This window comes from Chrysochloris asiatica, unplaced genomic scaffold (assembly GCF_000296735.1).
Source record: "Chrysochloris asiatica unplaced genomic scaffold, ChrAsi1.0 scaffold00166, whole genome shotgun sequence".
NCBI lineage: Eukaryota > Metazoa > Chordata > Mammalia > Afrosoricida > Chrysochloridae > Chrysochloris > Chrysochloris asiatica.
In genome coordinates this window covers 3,404,190-3,422,705 of record NW_006408684.1, presented here as the reverse complement: position 1 = coordinate 3,422,705, position 18,516 = coordinate 3,404,190, and the positions used below count along the sequence as shown (strand labels likewise).

Below are 18,516 nucleotides of genomic sequence, written 5' to 3'. Positions count from 1 at the left end.
TGTGTGTGTGTGAATGCACATTTAAACAACCAAAGGGCACATTCTGCAAGCCTACCTCCTGGCTGCCAGCACTCAGTCATTCGCTTTCCATGAGTCCAGAGTCCTCAGCTGCTCCCTCTCTTCATTATCATCTCTGCCTCCAACTCTAGTATCCTGTTTCTCTGGATAAGGTCCCACATTCCACTCATGCTCTTCTCCCCTGATTGTCTTAGGATCCTCTGTTTCTGGACTGTAAAATTAACTCCTCCCTGCTTTTTGTTACAAAATTTTTACCTTTACATTTGTGACAGTTGCAATTAGAAAGACTTCATTTTGCTTGGCTCCACAATCAACACTCAACGGAAGTAGCAGTCAAGACATCAAAAGTTGTATTGCATTGTTGTTGTTAAGTGCTGTCAAGTTGGTTCCGACCCATAGCGACCCTGTATAGGGTTTCCGAGGAGCAGATGGTGAGCTTGAACCGCTGACCTTGCAGTTCAAATGGCTTTGCAGTCTGGTGCATTAATCCACAGCGCCACACCAGGACTCCATGATTGCATTAGACCTCTTTAAAGTTTTCAAAGCAAAGATGTTAGTTTGAGGACAAAGGAGCGCCTGACTCAAGCCATGGTATTTTAATTTGCCTCATATATATGCGAAAGTTGGACAAAGAATAAGAAGATCAAAGAAGAATTGATGCATTTGAATTATGGTGCTGGCGAAGAATATTGAAAGTACCATGGACTGCCAGAAGAACAAACAGATCTGCCTTGGAAGAAGGTACAACCAGAAAGCTCCCTATAAGTGAGGATGGTGAGACTATGTCACTTGTTCTTTGGGCATGCTGTCAGGAGGGATCAGTCACTGGAGAAGGATATCAGGCTTGGAAAAGTGGAGGGTCAACAAAAAAGAGGAAGACCCCTAATAAGGTGGATTGACAGTGGCAACAACAATGCTGTGAAACATAACAACAATCGGAGGATGGCGCAGGACTGGGCAGTGTTTCCTTCTGTTGTTCATTGGGTCACGAGGAGTCGGAACCAACTTTATGGCACCTCAAAACAACAGTACATAATTTATTTTATTTTTTACTGTTATTGAGAATAGATGCAACAGAAAACACAATTCAACAATTTCTACATATATAATTTAGGGACATTGACTTACTCTTCAAGTGTTAAAAGATCATTCTCACCAGGCTTTTCTGAGTGATTCCTCCTCCTTCACTAAAGAAACTCACAGTTGCTTTAAGTCCCTTATCTTCCTAGTTGCTATTTTCAATTTAAAATACAATGCTCAAGGCAGACATTCCGTACTAATCTAAACTATTGTTTGATTTTAAGAAAACTTTAGGGGTTTAAAGTTTAAAGATGATCTCAGGGCAATAGTTTCAGGAGTTCATCCAGTCCTGGTGTGGCGCTGTAGGATCAGTACTGAACTGCTAACTGCAAGGCTGGTGGTTCAAATCCACTTGTAGTTCCTCCGTAATTCTATATAGGGTAGCTATGAGGCAAAACTGACTCAACGACACTTAACAACAATCCAGTCTTCATGGGTCCAGAAATTGTACTTTTGTTTAGCTTGGGTAATACTGCTTACAAGGCTGTGACTGACCCTGGCGGCCACTCCCGCTTCCACTGTCCTCATTGAGAAGGCTGCCCGGAAATAACCACGAACCTTTTCCCAATTCGGAGGAGTGACCAGAACAGCCACTAGAGGGCGCTTGAGCTCCACGCAGGGAAGAGTGTCCACAGAATTAATTTGGGAAAGTTTCTCCTTTTCAGTCCTGGTACACTTTTGTGATATTGAATCACAGGAAACTTTTATGGAAAGGAAATGAGAAGGCTGACTGGTCTTAGAGCTCTATCCTTGCCCAGTCCTTGCATTTCTGGACTTGGGTACTGCTGTACACCATAAATGCTGGCGCATGGTCTCCTGTCCCCAACCCACTGCTATGCGCATCTTTTAGACTCATGGCTGGTGCAGAGGAGCTAGTGGGTGGAGGGCCTCTCAGCATCCACTGGAGGACCTCAAAAAGGAGGAACTTCTTTAGGAAGAAGTCCTAGCAAGAAACGGAATTGGCTTGCATCTATCTGCCTGGTGGCGGCACCTAGAGTCCGGGCTGGTCCCAGGAGGGGACAGTCACCGTCCAGGGTTGGGAGCGGGCAGCCCGCAGCCAGGCATGGGAATTCCAAGAGGGCAGAGAAGGCATCTTCCTGTAAGTTGAAAAATGCTTGTATAGAAGTTAAGGTTTGTCACCCAGCGGTGGCAGCTGGATGGGGTGCTCTGTGGTACACCTTGAAAGGAAGGCAGCTTGCCTCTTGGAGGAAACTGCCTTCCAGAATGCCCTACACAAGGGGACTGTGGGACGAAGATAACAGAGCCAGGAGCCATTTTAGGTCTTTGGGACTTCCCATATATGTCATAGAACAATAATGTAACAATAAAACCAGAGACAAGTTCCTGGTTTGGATTATTGGTTTGTGCTTGAAGATCAACCTGGAGTCCTGGCGTGGAGCTGTAGGATATAACGAGGACCACAAGGTCGATTTGAACCACAAGGTTCGTGGTGCAAACTCCTTGGAAACCCTATGTTGTCGATGTTATGTGCCATGGAGTCTGTTCCTTCTCACAGCGACCTAGTACAGTGTTTCCGAGGCTGTAAATCTTTACGGGAGCAGAAAGCTTCATCTTTCTCCCGTGGAACAGCTGGTAGCTCCGAGCTGATGACCCTGAGGTTAGCAGCCAGATTCGTAACCACTGTTGTTGTTGTTGTTGTTAAGTGCCGTCGAGTCGGTTTCGACCCATAGCGACCCTGAATAGGGTTTCCGAGGCTATAAATCTTTACGGGAGCAGATCGCCTCATCTTTCTCCCGCGGAGCAGCTGGTAGTTTCGAACTGCTGACCTTCCGGTTCACAGCCCGATTCGTAACCACTACGCTACCAGAGGTTGCTATAAATCAGAACTGATTCCATGGCACTTAGCAGCAACAACTAACCTAAATCATTTGCTCCACCCAGGAACGTGTCCTTGGTTTTATCATTATGTTATTGTTCTATGACATATATGGGATGTTGGAGCCAACTTGATGGCACTTTAGCAATAACACCAACAACTAACCTAAAGGTTGGAAGTTTGAACCCACTCAGCAGCAACATGGAAGATGCTTCCATAAAGATGGTTGTTAGGTGGCATGAAATTGGCTCCAACTCCCAGTGAACTTAAGTATAACAGAACGAAACGTTACCCAGACTTGTGCCATCCCCTTAATCACTGAGATGCTGGAACCTGTTGTTGTAGCTATGGGTATCAATTGGTTTCATCTCCTTTTTTGCTAGCTCTCTACTTGATTACAAAAAGCAAAACCAAACCCTATAGGGCTGTCCTGCTTTGTGATACAGGAGACTGGCATAAATTGGGAGTGATTTAGAGCAATGGGTTTGGTTTTGAGTTACAAATTGGGCTGCAAACCAAAAGGTCAACAATTTGAATTTACCAGCTGCTCCAAAGGAGAAAGATGAGGCCTTCTGTTTCTGGAAAGATGTACAGCTTTGGAAAGCTGATTTGGGTTGTTGTAAGTCAGAACCAAACTGTATGGCACGCCCCACCATGACCATTAATCCCTGTCTGTTGAGTGATCTAGTGTTGACCTAGAAGATGGACTGGGGTTCTGTGAGCTGGACTCCTGGGTGAGGTTGGCAGACCTGGGATCTCTGTGCTTAAAGGCTCCTTTCTAAGCCACTGAGTTGGCTTCTGTGCATTTCAGAATCCCTGGGCCATCTTTGCTGCTGTCAGAAGGGGATTCCCCAGCTGTATTTTCCTCCTTTGATTTCTGGCATAGTATCTCTTCTCATTTATTTTAAATTTTCAAACTTCTTAGTCCTTTTATATGATCCTTTTGGGACTCAGGGGACATTTAGTACTCACCTATACACTTTCTAAGGAGCTCTGGTAGCATACTGGTTATGAATTGGGCTGCAAACCGCAAGGTCAGCAGTTCAAAACTACTACCTATTCCACGGGAGAAAGATGAGGCTTTCTGCTCCCATAAAGATTTACAGCCTGGGAAACCCTGTGCAGGGTTGCTATGAGTTGGAACCGACTCCACAGTACATAACAACAACAACATACATTTTCTACCCTTGGGTTTAGTGGAGTCTTAGTCTGGGCTGTCCAGAGAGGCAAAACCTCTCAGTGAAGCTTATACATGTATATATAAATGGGTTTATACCAAGGCAATGGCTCCCACAGTGGTAGAGGTGGTTAGTCCCAAGTTCAGGGATCAGATATCAGGCTGGAGGCTTCTGACTGACTAGCTGCAGGGCTGATGAACCAAGATCAGCAGTCCAGTAGGTAAGAAGGCAGGCTGCTGAGGAATCCCAGGATCAGCAGGTCATAGAGCAGGCCACTGGCTCAAGTCCAAAGAACTGGAGGCCATAGGATGAACCAGACGCAAGATCCAGATTCAGGAGAGAGTAAGCAAGCCCTGCCTGAATGTCCAGTATATTGAGAGCAGACCACACCCCCAAGGAAGCTTCCCTTCAGGTGATGAGCTCTCCTAGCAATGTCATCCTAGAGTTGATTATATTATATTAGATCTCATCATGGTGGATAACTGCATCTCAACTGCCAAACCACTGAGAATCCTGGTCCAGCCAAGTTGACGCAAAACCTTAACTATCCCAGTGAGAAACTAGTATCCCACTATAAGAGCATGCTGTCATCTGGTGGGGTCCTGTACAACACTGTGAATCTAAAGAAACGGGCCTTGTCCTACCAACTTCAGCACCAGAGACCATGTGTCTCCCACTAATTGTATCAAAATGCTTATTAACTCAAGAAAAAACAAAATCCATTTCATTCAAAATATCTGTCATTACTAAAAACACATGGTTTCAACAACAACAACAAAACTTCAAGTAGAAAACAATTTGGTTGTGAAAATGTTAAACCAGTTTCCCCTTCCTGCTTTGGAAACAGGCTGCCCTTCCCCTGAGAACCAGTGATATCAATTAAATAGCAATCTTCCCATCCAGTTTTCATGACTCCTTGTAATAAGGCCTAGTGATTGTTTACACCAAGGGTGGGGAACATTTTTTCTGCCAAAATTTATAACATCATTCGTGGGCCATACAAAATCATCGACTTAAAAATTAGCCTGCTATATATTTGGTCAAACATTTAATTAACTCACCCCAGTGTGATGGCTGGAATTGCTGTTGCCTCGGCAGGGCCAGACCAAATGATTTCACAGGTCTTATATGGCCCGTGGGCAGGACATTCCCCAACCCTGGTTTACATAGTAAAATGTGAACTATTAGCAGTTTTTGTTTTTTTTTTTTTAATTGAAGAAAATCAAGCTGGGTTAAAAAAAAAAAAAGAAAAGAAAGCTATCTTGAAATCCAGACTTCCTATTTTCTCACTATGGAGTGATTTTTACAAAGTCGGGAAAATTCACTTTGTGTGGCTTCCTCTAACTGTTTTCTTCTCCCAGAGTTTTGCCACTGTAACTCTTCTATTTTAAATGTTGTTCTTTTCAGTTTAGCTGAAATTTGATTAGCACTAAAGCTAGGTCACCAGGTGGAAATTACTCTAGCCATGTCTCCCTGGCCTTGTTAACCCTCGGTGGGTCCCTATGACTCTTACTAAGGAATAGGACAGAGTGATGGACTGTGACCCTTTCAATTCTAATTGGGAAATACTTGAATGTGAGAGGACTTTAAACATTTTTTGGAAAAAATGGAATTATAACTTCATGGAATTTTCCCACGAGCTTTGTGGAGCCCCCTTGTATGTGATGGCATACACTTTTTCAGCTCCTGGCTTGTGTTCACCCTCATCCCCCAGTCCATAAAGCCAAGCTTGTTTTCACTCTAAGACCCTAGAACCAGGGTTGGTAGACTTATTCTGTAAAGAGCCAGAGAGTAAATATTTTAGGTTGTGGGCCATATGTTCTCTGTTGAAACAACTCAACTCTGCTGTGGTAGCAGGAAATCAGCTGTAGACAAAACATAAACAAATGCATGTGCCTGTGTTTAATAAAGCTTTATTTATGAATATTGCAATTTCATATAATTTTTGCATGATGAAATAATGTATACTTCCTTAGACTTTTTATTTGCCAGCCATTAAAAATATAAAAACCAAGATTAGCTGTTCAAAAACAGGCATATATCCTAGAAGATACAACCAATAGAGCGCCTAGCCAAAAACCTGGCCTTCTGAAATGCTTTGTGATTTGTTAGGAAGGAGTCATGTGACAGTCTGTTGACTGGATCTTTGCTTTGGAGGGATGGGTTGGTCAATGTTTCCAATATTGGCTAGAAACCTTAACTCTTAATGGACAGTTGGAAGAAGGTTCCAGCCTCTGAGATGAACCTTACTGTCTGACCCATTGCTGTTGTTAAGTGACACTGAGTTGGTTCCAACTCATAGTGATTCTGTATAGCATTTCCAAGGAGCGGCTGGTGAGTTTGAAGTGCTGACCTTGTGGTTAACAGTCCAGTGCTTATCCTATAGTGCCCTCTGTTTTTATTGTTACATGCCATCGAGTTGGTTCCGACTTACAGCGACCCTGTATAGTGTTTCCAAGGCTTTAGATCTTCGTGGAAGCAGAACACCTCATTTTTCTCCTCTGGAGTGGCTGGAGGTCTTGAACTATGGACTATGTAGTTTGCAGTCCAGTGCTTGTCGTCTAGAGCCACCACACTCATAGCAGCAGCTAGCAAGTACTTTACTGCTTTCTTGCCAAATCTTGCAACGAACTGGCCTTTTCTGCATGGCTGCCCACTATTTTCCACCTGGGCCTAATGCTGTCAGCAGAGGGCTTCAACCAGGAGAGGAAATCCCCACCTTCTCCTCCTATGACTTCCACAGCCCCTTGGAGCTCTGTCAAATATTATGAGTCACATGGCTTTTGGCCCAAGGAGAAATTCCCACACCTCAGCCATGCCCATCCATTGAGAGATCAGAAGCCTGGACTCTTAAGGAGAAAGTGTCCTTCACTTTTTTTATATTGTCTTGTGGAAGAAAATGAGACACACAATGACAGTATGGGATAGAAATTCTGCCACAAAACAGACATCACAGAGAGTCTCTGCAATTTATTGAATTATTCCAACAAGAGAGCACAAAGACAACAGTTTCAAGTACATTCCAATACATGTTTTTTGACAGGAATAGATATGTATTTAGTCATGAACGAGGGTGGCAGCCACTGCCACACATACATCTTACACATTCTCTTGGCACCATCAACCCTGAAGAAAGATGGAAAAGTGAGGTTTTCTCCAGGTTGGAGTGGGCTGCCACTGCTTGAGTCCTATGTTTAGTTTCTCTACAAGGTGGCTTCCTTTCCTGAAGCTTTCATTGCCCGTGGAAGAAAGACAACTCTTACTACAAAGCTGTGGAAGGATCTTTCAAAAGATGGCCACAGAGGGTCAGGAGAACAAACAGTGAGAGGGTTTCACAAAGACACCTGGTCACATGGTGGGGGTCTAAGCCCAGGTGCCCTGCCAGCTGAGAACTCTCACTGCCATTGGTACCTTCTGCTTGCTAAATGACTGACTTCTCCCTTTAAACCAAGGATGCCACACTGCTATTGTGTCCAGCGTTTCTGATTGATTTTCCATTGACTTGAAATCAGAATGGATGGATGTCAGGGGCTTATAAAGCCACCAGACTCCAACAGAGGTTGTAACCACCAGCCTTAAACATGCCACCCACTTAAAGAAGCCAAGACAAGACCTCCATACCAAGAAAAGTGGAGGACCACTGCTATCTAGAGGGCCTGACCCTGAGGAAGACCAAGGCCTCTTCTATATGTATAAAGCACGCAGTGCTGCGGTCAATGCTACACAGTGCTGTTCCTCATGGCAGGTGACCTCCTGAAAAAGGCTACAAGGTCAGATCCTGGACACCAAAGCCTCTCAGGGACCAATGTTTCTCCCTGCTGAGGCCAACCTCAGGGGCAGTTTCTTCAGCCCCTGCCCAAGGTGGGACTAAGCTCTGCCTATAAGCTGTCAGATTCAATCCTGGTCCCTTAGACAGGGACAGCCTCCAGACAGGCTGAATTTGCAGACAGGCTCCAAGTGCATACAATTTTCCAAGCCCAAGCTTGGAAAGATTTTGACCTAATAAGTAAATAAGAACTCGGATTGGCCCACTACCTGTGCTTCTGATGGTAGCTGAGGACAAGGGACCCTCGACCTAAACTTGTAACAGAGCATCAGTCATGATGAAGGCAGACAGACAGCTCAGATTCTAGGGACCAGCATGGCCTAAGGCAACAATGTTTAGTCCCCAGCAGCCTGAACACACAGTCCAGGAGAGGGGACCAGCAGTAAGCACATGGCACTAGCAAAAGAAATGCATACAAGGGCTCCAAGGAGAGTTTTTTCATGTGGGTCCCAAGGAATCCTCAATAAAAGAGGATGGGACATTTTAAGAAGACTCAACACTTGACCTTCTCTGAGGCCCCTTTCTGAAAAGGGCTGTGGTGTGGAGCACCCCACGGCATCCAGGCCAAGAGAGTGTGTGGCTCTCCACCAGTGATGGTGGTGGTTGTGTCCATTGGGCACAGCAAGAGCCGAAGGAACAACATTGCCTGACAATTACACACGTGAGAGTGGAGGGAGAGAGTTCCTGGTGACGACTGCTAGGCCATCTCCTCAGGCCCACAAAGAATGCCTTGCAAGTTAAGGTTGTACACCGAACCTTAGGGCGTGTGGAAACAACTTCACAACATAAATACAAAAGGAGCTGAGGTTTCTCCAGTGATGAGAATAAACAAGTTAGTTTGTTTACCTACTTTGGTTACCTACTTAAGTTTATCTGAATTCACAGTATAAGCAACACATCTAAATATAATATTGGGAACTCTGACAGCACAGATTTCCCAAACAAAGAAGCCAAAGGGGGGGAAAAAAGGGGGCTGCAACAGGAATTCTTAGTTATTATATACTAACCAGTCTGTGCATGGCACATTTTATTTCTATAAAACTATTAAACTATTACAAAATATTCAAAAATACATTTTAGTAAATTTACAGCAGTTATTTCTCAATTTATTAATGCAAAAACATCCTCTGTTTTTCTCTGTACAAACTACAGGTTCCATCCCTGCGGACTCATCACTATGTGCGCTTTTAAAAAATATTATCTTCTAATAAATTCTTTGAAGTTAAAAATAACAAAGTTTTTTCCAGTTTGTCCAAAAGGAAAAAAAGAGAGAGAGAGTCTGTGTGTGTAACAGTCTTGACTTCCAAGAATGTGGCCATATGATGTTTACAAAGCAAATACCAAAAACCATGAAGACAATACAGGAGATGGCTGTTACATTGGAAACTAGTTAAATTAAAATAATATATCTTCATATTTTACACTATTTCAAAAATGAAATGTAATTCAGTTAAGTATTGATCTCTCAAAAAATCTAATTTACAATTCTGTGTATAAAAATATAATTTGTGGACCCCCACGAAGCATGTTTCAATTTACACTAGCCGAGAACCAGTAGCGTTGCAAAAGAGGAATGAAAAGTACAGAATTTTGCTTTCTGACAGTCAGGATGAGGGACATGTAGAAAAATAGACTCTGAGCAGGTTGCTTGGCCTCGCAAAATAATCTCTCCCCCTGTGAGTACAGTTCACATGATCATAATAAATTATCCAAGAAACAAACTATTTAAGGCTCTTGAAGGTCCGGTTCATATTATTTAAAACATCTATTCATACCAAACAAATAAATAGCCAGGAGAGGAGGGAAAAATAACCAAAATAAAACAATAACAAAAAAATTAAAAAAAAAATACATATAAACTAAACACAACAACACAACTTCCCAGGGTCTTTGCTTCCTTATAGTCTACTTTGGACTGTCCTACTTTATTATTATTATTATTAATTATTATTATTATAATTAACAGTCTCATTCCGTTAGCTCAAGTCTTTTGTTTGACCTTGTTGTTGATCCCTCCCCCACCCCCGCACCCTGCCCCACCCTCCCACTCCCTCCCCCTTCCCGTCTTCCCTGGGTTTCAGCTGGACTTGACCGCCATGCCGAGGGGGTGCAGGGCCTCACTGTCCAACAGCCAGGTGCCTATTTGGTAGAGCAGCTGTGAGTACCAGTGGATGCCCGCAGCGGAAGCCGCCGCATCTGGCGCAGGGGCCGCATCTGGCGCGGGCGAGGGGAGCCGGCCGCCCCCATTGCTGCCGCTGCCGCCACCGCCACCGCGGTCCGTGCGTGAGGGCTCGAGCGCCGCCAGGAGAGCGTGCGCCAGGCGGAAGGGTGCGAAGGCCCAGTGCGCCCAGCTGTGCTCCTCGATGACGGCGTAACACGAGGCCAGCACCCGATTGATGAGGATGGTGCCCTGGGCCGTGAGTGGCGCGTATGCGCCCGTGGTCTCTTCGCGCAGCGTCACGCTGTGAACGGCGGCGGGCAGCAGTCTGCGGTCCCCGTCGCGCTCCGCCACCACGTACACACGTTGGCCGGGCCGCACACGGCTAGCGAAGAGCGCTCGGCGCCCCTCCGCGCCCCCTGGCGGCGACCTCAACCTGGCCCCAGCACTCGACGGCGGTTCCGGCTCCCAGGCAGCCACTGAGTCGTTGTGCGGAGCGACAAAGAGCAAGTGCGCGGCCGTCAGCAGCAGGCGCTCCCGCGGCTCCCGGGTTTCGATCACGTAGAAGACCTTCTTGGTGCCATCCTCGCGGTCTAGGAAGGTGAGGAAGTCACTGTAGAGTAGTTGGCCCTGGTCGTCGGCCGCCAGCACCCGGTCCCCAGGGCTCAGGTCCTTCACCAGTTTGGTGCCGCCCTGCTCTAGGTGCACAATGGCAGATCCTGGGAAGCAGCCGCCAGACTTGGCAGCCACTGAGTTCTCTGCAGGAGAGAAGTAGAGAAAAGGTGTGAGTCTCGAGAGGGAGGCACGTGTTGGGGAACCAGGAGAAGGAGGAGGCTTATTTGGTATCCTGCGCGCTCAAGACAGGATACGCATGGCGCCAGCCTGAGAGTCCCAGTAGGAACTCTTCCCCCATCCCTCACCTCGCCGCCTGGGTCCCCAAATTCAGATGTAAGCAAATCCTTTGTGACTCTTAGTAACTTCCAGGAGGTAATACAGGTTAAGTTGGCGTTACACTCAGTCCCCCTTCTGGCTACTTCCAGCCCCATCCGCCTGCTCAACAAGCCCCCTGCCCTCCCCCAACCTCGCCACGTATTCAGAAGGCTATTTGCTATCCACTTGAATTCCTCAAGGAAGGCTCCTTCAGTTCTCCCGGGGCGCCGGCTCCCCTTCAGTCCCTCCCGCCCCTGCCTCAGGGTATGGCACCTCATCGTGCGCCGCGGGGCAGCCTAGTGCGCTCTGCCAGGGGACCTAGTTCGAGGCTGGGCTAGTCTGCGTGCTAGGTAGACTGGGCAGTGGGAAATCGCTACAGTAGTTGTAGCAACTGGACAAACGTTCCAGAGAACTGGCTGAGGTGTGAAAAATCCGTGGCTTGTATAGATTTTATAATTAAAATCCAATAACAGGCTCAATATTGTCATTCCTAGACTAAATAGGAGGTACTCTTGGAAGAGAGGACACTTCCATCCCTTTCCCTCCCATTTCTCGACCCTCTCTCCAACTCTTTCTCCGCCCCGTCCCTATTTGCTCAGGTGCAATCCTCCCCGCCCCTCCCCCTCCCTCCCAGAGTGCCCATTCACACACAGGCTCTCCAAAAACCCCGGCCCTCACAAGCACTATTTGCACAGCACGACCTCTCTTCCAAGGCACTCAAGATGTGTATTTGAATTTTAAATGGCGGAGCCTGCATCGAGCGCTGGAAGCAGCCGGGTTCTCAAGGCCCCCTTGACTACCCAGCTTTCTGGATCCCTCTGTCGCTCTCTCTGGCTCACTGTCCTGAAGACAATAATTGAAGCCTGGGGCGGAGCAGAGGGGGTCAGGAGTGGGGTGGGGGAAAGACGACATCTTCTTTGCATTCCAATCTCTAGGATCATACTTTTTGCAAATAGAGATCACGAGAAAGAATCTTTCTGCCGGAATTACAGAGGATTTTTAATCTTCTCATCAGTTTCTCCGTCATGAAGCTCGGGGCTGGTTGTTCGAGCCCTGCTTTAGCGCCCCCGGAATGCGACCCAGTGAGCCTCGTCGTCGAGTCACACGACCCTGCTTGACACACGCTACATCGTGCCCCCGAGCCCCTTGTGCGCGGAATTCTAATGAGCGGCTCTCTAGGACCTTGGAATTCTTTTCTCCTTGGAAGAGAGCCTCAGAGCGGGATTACCGCTGCTCATTTGGGAGGGGGCCACTGGGCACCCACGCCAGGGGAACCCTCAGGGCAGGGGTGACCTGAGGAGGAGGCCTTGGGCACCTATCTAGGGAAGTCGACCCCAAGCCTCCGCTGGACCGGAGGAAGGCGCACCGGGGGCTCCTGCCCCCTCTAGTTCCCACTCCCAAAGCCAAGTGGAAAGAAAAACCCAGCAGAAGGGTTCAACCGCAGAGGACAGGATAGTGGGCCACCTACCCTGTCTCCTTGCAGCCTAGAGTCTTCACCTCTGAAAATTCAACCTTTCTCCATCACCCCTTCCACCCACACCTTCTCTCTGTTGTTACAAGAAGTCATTATTTATTTCCTTTACCTACAAAGCGTGTCTTGACACTTTAAAAGTGTTTCTCTACGAAAATATGCCATTACAATACAGTTTAGAAGACACACAGACAAAACTGGGGGAGGCAAGTAGGGGGAGAAACAGTTCCTCCGAAATTAACTGTGAACTGTTTTGCTAAATGCGCCAATTTATGCTGAGAAGTGGAGAGATCCGTAGTTTCCAGATTGGGGTATTTGCGTGTGTGTAATGCTTTTCTTTCCTAGCTATTCCTCGCCAGCGACAGCATGTGGCGTTGCAAGCTCAGGGAAATCAACCTGACACAACAAATTGGAGTTGGGGTCGTCTAGCTGCAGACTGGAGCTAGCTGCGTTCGGCTTTCCTCCATTCTCGCCCACAGTGCAGGGCATCCCAGCTGGGCTCTTAATAGCAACGGATGCTTCTGGGCTTGCAGCCCTCCAGATGTTGGAAGTGGTAACTCCAGGGTTTATTACCTCCCACCAGGACTCTCCCGAAAGGCTTAACGAGTGAGTTAAGTTAGTCTAGTATCCACAGGCGCCCCACAGGGAGGACGGGAGGCGGGGCTCACGCCTGGTACTCGTTTGGAAACTTGAGAGGAAGGCTCTAGGCCAGACCTCTGGGAATGGGCAAGGCTGGAAAGCTGCGATCTCGCTTAGCAAAGTCCTATTTTCCCCTTCCTCCTCCTCTAAGTCTTTCTTTCCCGAGTCTCCACTACCTGAAATGGGGGCTCCGGAAACAGGGGTGGGGTAGGGCTAAGGAAGCCCCTCTGCGTGTGGGCTTCGAGAATCTTGGCCTCTGTGAAATCCCCAAATATAGGGGCAATGCCTGGTTTAGGAAACGCCTCGGTGGGTATGATACCAGAACAGATACACTGCAGACATCATCCCAATTTCTTTTCGTTCCTGCCCCTCAATCCCTCCCACAATCCCCCCACTATTTCTCTCTTTCCTTGGGATCAGTCTGGGTGCTCACAATTGATAGTCTCCAGAGACAGATTTGGGAATCACACAGGTGGGGTGGGGGGTGTATTCCGTATGGGAGGAGGGAGATGTGCAGAAAGACTGCTTTTGCTGCCGCCTTACCTGCTTTCACAGAGCAGTGGATGTGCGCTTTGGACTCGTAGTAGACCCAGTCGAAACCGGCCTCCACGGCCAGGCGGGCCAGCATGCCGTACTTGCTGCGGTCGCGGTCCGACGTGGTGATGTCCACTGCGCGGCCCTCGTAGTGCAGCGACTCCTCCGAGTGGTGGCCGTCCTCATCCCAGCCCTCGGTCACCCTCAGCTTCACTCCTGGCCACTGGTTCATGACCGAGATTGCTAAGGCGTTCAACTTGTCCTTACATCTCTGCGGAGAGAAGGGAGACCCAGGCGTGGGACTCATTAGCGTTCGTCACCTGCATCCCTATTCTAGGTCCTCGCGGCTGAGCGACCCTCCACCCCTGCCCAGAGCAAAACTGCCCAGTCTTATGAAGAGAAGTGGGAGACGGGGCCTGGGCATGGGGCCCAGCTTCCTCAGAATGAAGGCACAGAAGAAGATGGAGTAAGAGATGCCAGCAGGAGCAGGGCCTCCTGGGAATGAGCTGAAGGCCTTTCTCCAAATTCTGAAATAGCTGATGCTCACTTTGTGACCTGAGGAGCAGATGAATACAACCACCACCACCACCCAAACTGTTTGTTTTGACATTAGTCCCAAGAGGCTCCTAGGTGCCCTCAGGTGAGGGCCCCAGCCCCAAAAGAGCCCTCCACTTTGCCTGCTTCCTTTCTCTGGACACATTTCTCCACACCTGTGCAAGCTTCACCTAACTCCTGGGCTAAATTACTCACTGGGACCCTCAGTCAGAAGTTCATAAGGAGGCCAGAGAGAGGCCCAGGGTGCAACTTGGCAGAACTAAGGAAAAATACACATACTGTACACTTTTTAAAGAATAAAAAGACTGTCGTTTATCTCCAGACCCTCCCTCCTAACCCCTGGATTATCTGAGGTGAAAATTAAGCCAAAGTTAAGAAAGGGAGGTGGGAACCGATAGCAAAAGCATAAGGGGCAGGAGAACACTGGAGTGAAAAGCAACCAGGTGAGTTATAATTTTCAATATGGGCCAGGGCTGGGATGACAAACATTCTTTATCTGGACAACCACATTCTTTTTCTCTGTAGAACTTTTTTTCTACCTGAGTTTTTTGTGCTTCTTGTTTTCTTTAACCTATTCCCTTCCTCCCCTCTTGTTTTCTTGGCCCCAGTGGAGAATGGTGTCCTGCAAGTTTGAAGAGCAAACTTAACAGGTGATGGAAGGGGGGTGGGTGAGTGAGTGTGTGGATCAAGTCACAGACTTTGTGTGTGGCAGGAGTAAGGGTGGAATGGGGGAGGAAACAACCCCCATCAGAAAGAGGACACAGAAAGGCCTGAAGCCTTTTTTTGGGGAGTTCCTCTCTTATCCCTCCCCAACCCTCACACACACACACACACACACACACACACACACACACACACACACACACAGAGTAAACGAAGTTGCATGCAGAATCAAAGAAACATTGAACAGACTTGATCAAAACTAAAGTAAAATGGGATTTGGGGTTATGGTATCCCCCACCCCATAATCCTTTGCTTTATGGATTAGAATCAAGTAAAAATGTGATAAGTCTAGTTGAATCACATGTGTATGTGTTTGTGTGGAGCACTAAACTCACTGGGGTGGACTGGTGCTGGTAGGGAATTCTAAAAAGAGAGGTTTAAAGCAATGATAGGGGCACTCAATAGGTAGATATAATTGGAGGCTGGAGACATTCAAGTTGACTTCTGCAAAGGGTAGGACTAACCTCCCTAATCTCCTCCAGGTGCCTCTCTAAGACACCTCTTCTCAACAAGGTTTCCGGATGGAAAATTAGCCTCTATTAAAGCCCTTAATCATAGCAACGAGTGGAAACTCTTTTGCTAAAAGGGGGCGGGGATCTTTGTAGAAGGACTGCTGCCTACTTTTAAAGGGGACACGAGAGATTATTTAACAAAAAGCGTGTTAGCAATAAAAAACAATCAAACAGTAATGTAGGTTGTAGAGGTAAACATATACAAATGGGTAGTGGTAAAGTGTGCTTCGGAGGGAGGGACTGCAGACCCGGTAACAGGCCAAAGCTTGCAGTTTTGGGGCCTGCCAGGTCTTTTATTTCTTAAAAAAAAAAAATTGGGAGGGGAGAATTTGAGTGAGGTCATCCTGAGGATTGAACTCATTTTCCATGAAAATCAACCAGCAAACCAGGGTCAGTTTAGAGCAGGGATATGAAGCCGGGGTGCGCGCAGGCGCACACACACCGACACGCTCGAAACACACCCCCATTCTGTTGCTTTTAGAGGGGAAGGGACTCTTTAAATGGCAGCTGGGCTGGGGGAACGGAGCAGTGGGGAGGCCTCATTCCCATCCCCCAGACCCCTTGAAATGCGCCACTTGGAAAAGACGTAGAGGAACCCAAGAGAGGAGCCTCAGGTCGAACCAGGCCGGGTGAGTGGATGTGGAGGTGCTGCGGACGCGCCGAAGCCTAGGGGCTGGCCCGAGTGTACCCCCGGCACGGTCTTTCTCCCCACCCTCCGACCTTACGGCAGAACTCTGGCCGGCCCCAGGATCGGGCGCGGCCTCGGCCAGCGTCGGCAGGACGCTCTTGGCTCCAGCCCACTGACTGGTTGGAGGCAAAGGCCCTGCAGTCCCGACCAGTTGTTCATTCACTGGGTCATGTGCCGCGAATCAGCCCGATTCTGTGCAGTCACAGTGAAGCCCAGCGGGGCTGCCTTGGCGCGGGCTTTGTGTCAGCCCAGGCAAAGTTGTTCCACACGCCTCAGCTCCTCGCCACACTCTCTAATCTCCACCCAAACGAGTGCGCCGAGCAGGCGCTCGGCAGTACCTGTCGCTGCAAACAGCCAGGCGGGCTTCCCCCGCGCCAGAGCGTGGGAGGGGACCCTGACTTCAAAAAGACCTCTAACACCGCAACACCGCCTCTCTGTACCCCTCCAACACACAGAGAAACCCCCTTCCATGAAAGCAGAAAACCCTCCCCAAGCTCATACACTGTCTGACTGGCTTTGCCCGGCGGCTGCAGAGCAAGCAGGAAATGTATGTAACATGTCCTTTCAGGTTAAGCCCCAGACTGCAGCATCCAGACCCGCCCCGGTCCGGCCTCCTACCCCTCGCAGCGCCCCCTCGCCACCAGCACCCCGGGAGCTGGCACCCGGGGCCTGCGCCGGGAGAGTGGTCTGTCTGCGTTCCCTTCTCCCGGGTTAATATTAACTAGGAGCTCATGCGTTCAAGAACTGCTCTGAAAGTTCCACTGGGGAAGGTCTTGCCATGGTTGAAGGACTTGGGCAGCAGTCACTTAGAGAGACCTAGAGATACACCCAGAGACACGGAGAGAGACGAGACAGAGAAGGAGAAACTCTAGATGTACTACTCCCAGAGCTGAGTCTAGGCACTTATTTAAACATGAGGAGGAGCCCAGCGGGTGAGCGAGTTCCCAGAGGAGCCCCAGACCTTCACACTGCCTAGGAGGCACTTCATTGCCTCTGAAGCCTACAAGTGCGCTGCCCCTACAAGACCCTAGTCGTCCGTCTCTCTCTCTCATTCCTGTCCCCGCCCCCCTCTAACTTCTGGAATCGGCAGAAGAGGGAAATGCCTAGAGAGGGACAAACCAGGGGGCACATTCCACCTGCCACCTCCCAGGTCATCCACGTTTTTAGGGTATCTTGGGGTGGGGTCAGTGTTGTAATCGTGGCCTGGCTCTCCCCACCCCACCTCCAGTTTGGCTGCCCCTCCCCCCTCCTTTTGTGTTGGGAACGGGAATGGCCACTGCTGAAGGAAAAAAAGTATTTGTTTTCGTTTCGTTCGTCTGAGGGAAGTTGACAGAAGGTCAGAAGTTCAAATGCTGCCAGCGAATGCGGCGGCGCGAGTGGAGAGGCGTGGGGCGGGCCCGACCCTGGATTCCCGGGCAGGGCGGGCGGGAACGCGCGGCAAGGGAAAGCTGCACGAGGGGCTAGTTGCGATGAGCAGGGGCCGGGAGACCCTGGAGGCCCTGTCGGCGGCTGCGGGCAGAGCTGCGCAGCGCGGAGTTGCGTGCGTCGGACGCCTGCCCAGCCTCGGCATCACCACACCCCTGCCTCCACCCCGCGCGCGCCCCTCCCCCTCCGCCGCCGGGTTAATGAGAGTGATTAGCGCCCCATTAGGATGAACCCCATGCTGGTGGTTCTGGAGCTAATTCCTGCGTGTGCGCTTGCAGAGCAGGGACCGTGCAGCGGCGGCGGCGCGAGCCCAGCTCGGCCGCACAAACTGAAACCCTAGTCGCTGAGATCGATAACCGAGGAGTAAGTGGATCTGAAAATGCGTCTGACTTGGGGCTCGGCTCCGCGGGCCCACAGCTTTCCAGAAGGGCGCTGAGGACCTAGAGCTTGGAGCAGGGGGCACGGAGCTCGGTGGGTGCCCCTTGAACCCACAAGGGCAGACGTTGACTCACCCTGACTTGGGACCCTCCAGTGTTCCCGCCCCACGCCTCTTTGCTGGCCTCCACCATCCGCGCGAGTGCCTAGAGCCCCGGGAAGACTCCCCGCGGGGAGCAAGGATAACCTAGGAGGGGCGCTGAGGGTGAGCTGGAGAACTTCCTCCAGCCGGCCGCAGCCCCCAGAACCCGGGGCCACGCAGAGCTAATCGAGGCTTCACTGTGGCACAAGCGCGCGCGGTCACACTCTCTGGCCAGATTTAAGGTGGTCAGGTTCAGATGAGGGAGACCGAGGAATAAGAATCCTCTCCTTCGCTCCCACTCCTCCCCACCGATCAGCTGGAGCTGGCTCTCCCACAGCCCCTTTCTCGGCTCCCCCTTAGCCAGCCCAGGAATCCGGTGGAAAGTGGAACCGTCCTTTGATAGCTCCTCTCTGCTCCCCCCCCCC

At 49.3% G+C, this 18,516-nt stretch overlaps 1 protein-coding gene across 1 annotated transcript in view; it reads right to left on the bottom strand.

Annotated features, from left to right (window-relative positions):
• Positions 1-10,016: 10,016 nt before the first annotated feature.
• The window catches only part of SHH (sonic hedgehog), a 9,980-nt gene continuing 1,480 nt past the window's right edge, over positions 10,017-18,516 (bottom strand). The window contains exons 2-3 of the mRNA XM_006871293.1: positions 13,681-13,942; positions 10,017-10,855 (exon numbers count right to left, since the gene is read on the bottom strand). Coding sequence (XP_006871355.1) covers positions 10,017-10,855; positions 13,681-13,942 — 1,101 coding nt within the window. The remainder of the gene's footprint in view (positions 10,856-13,680; positions 13,943-18,516) is intronic.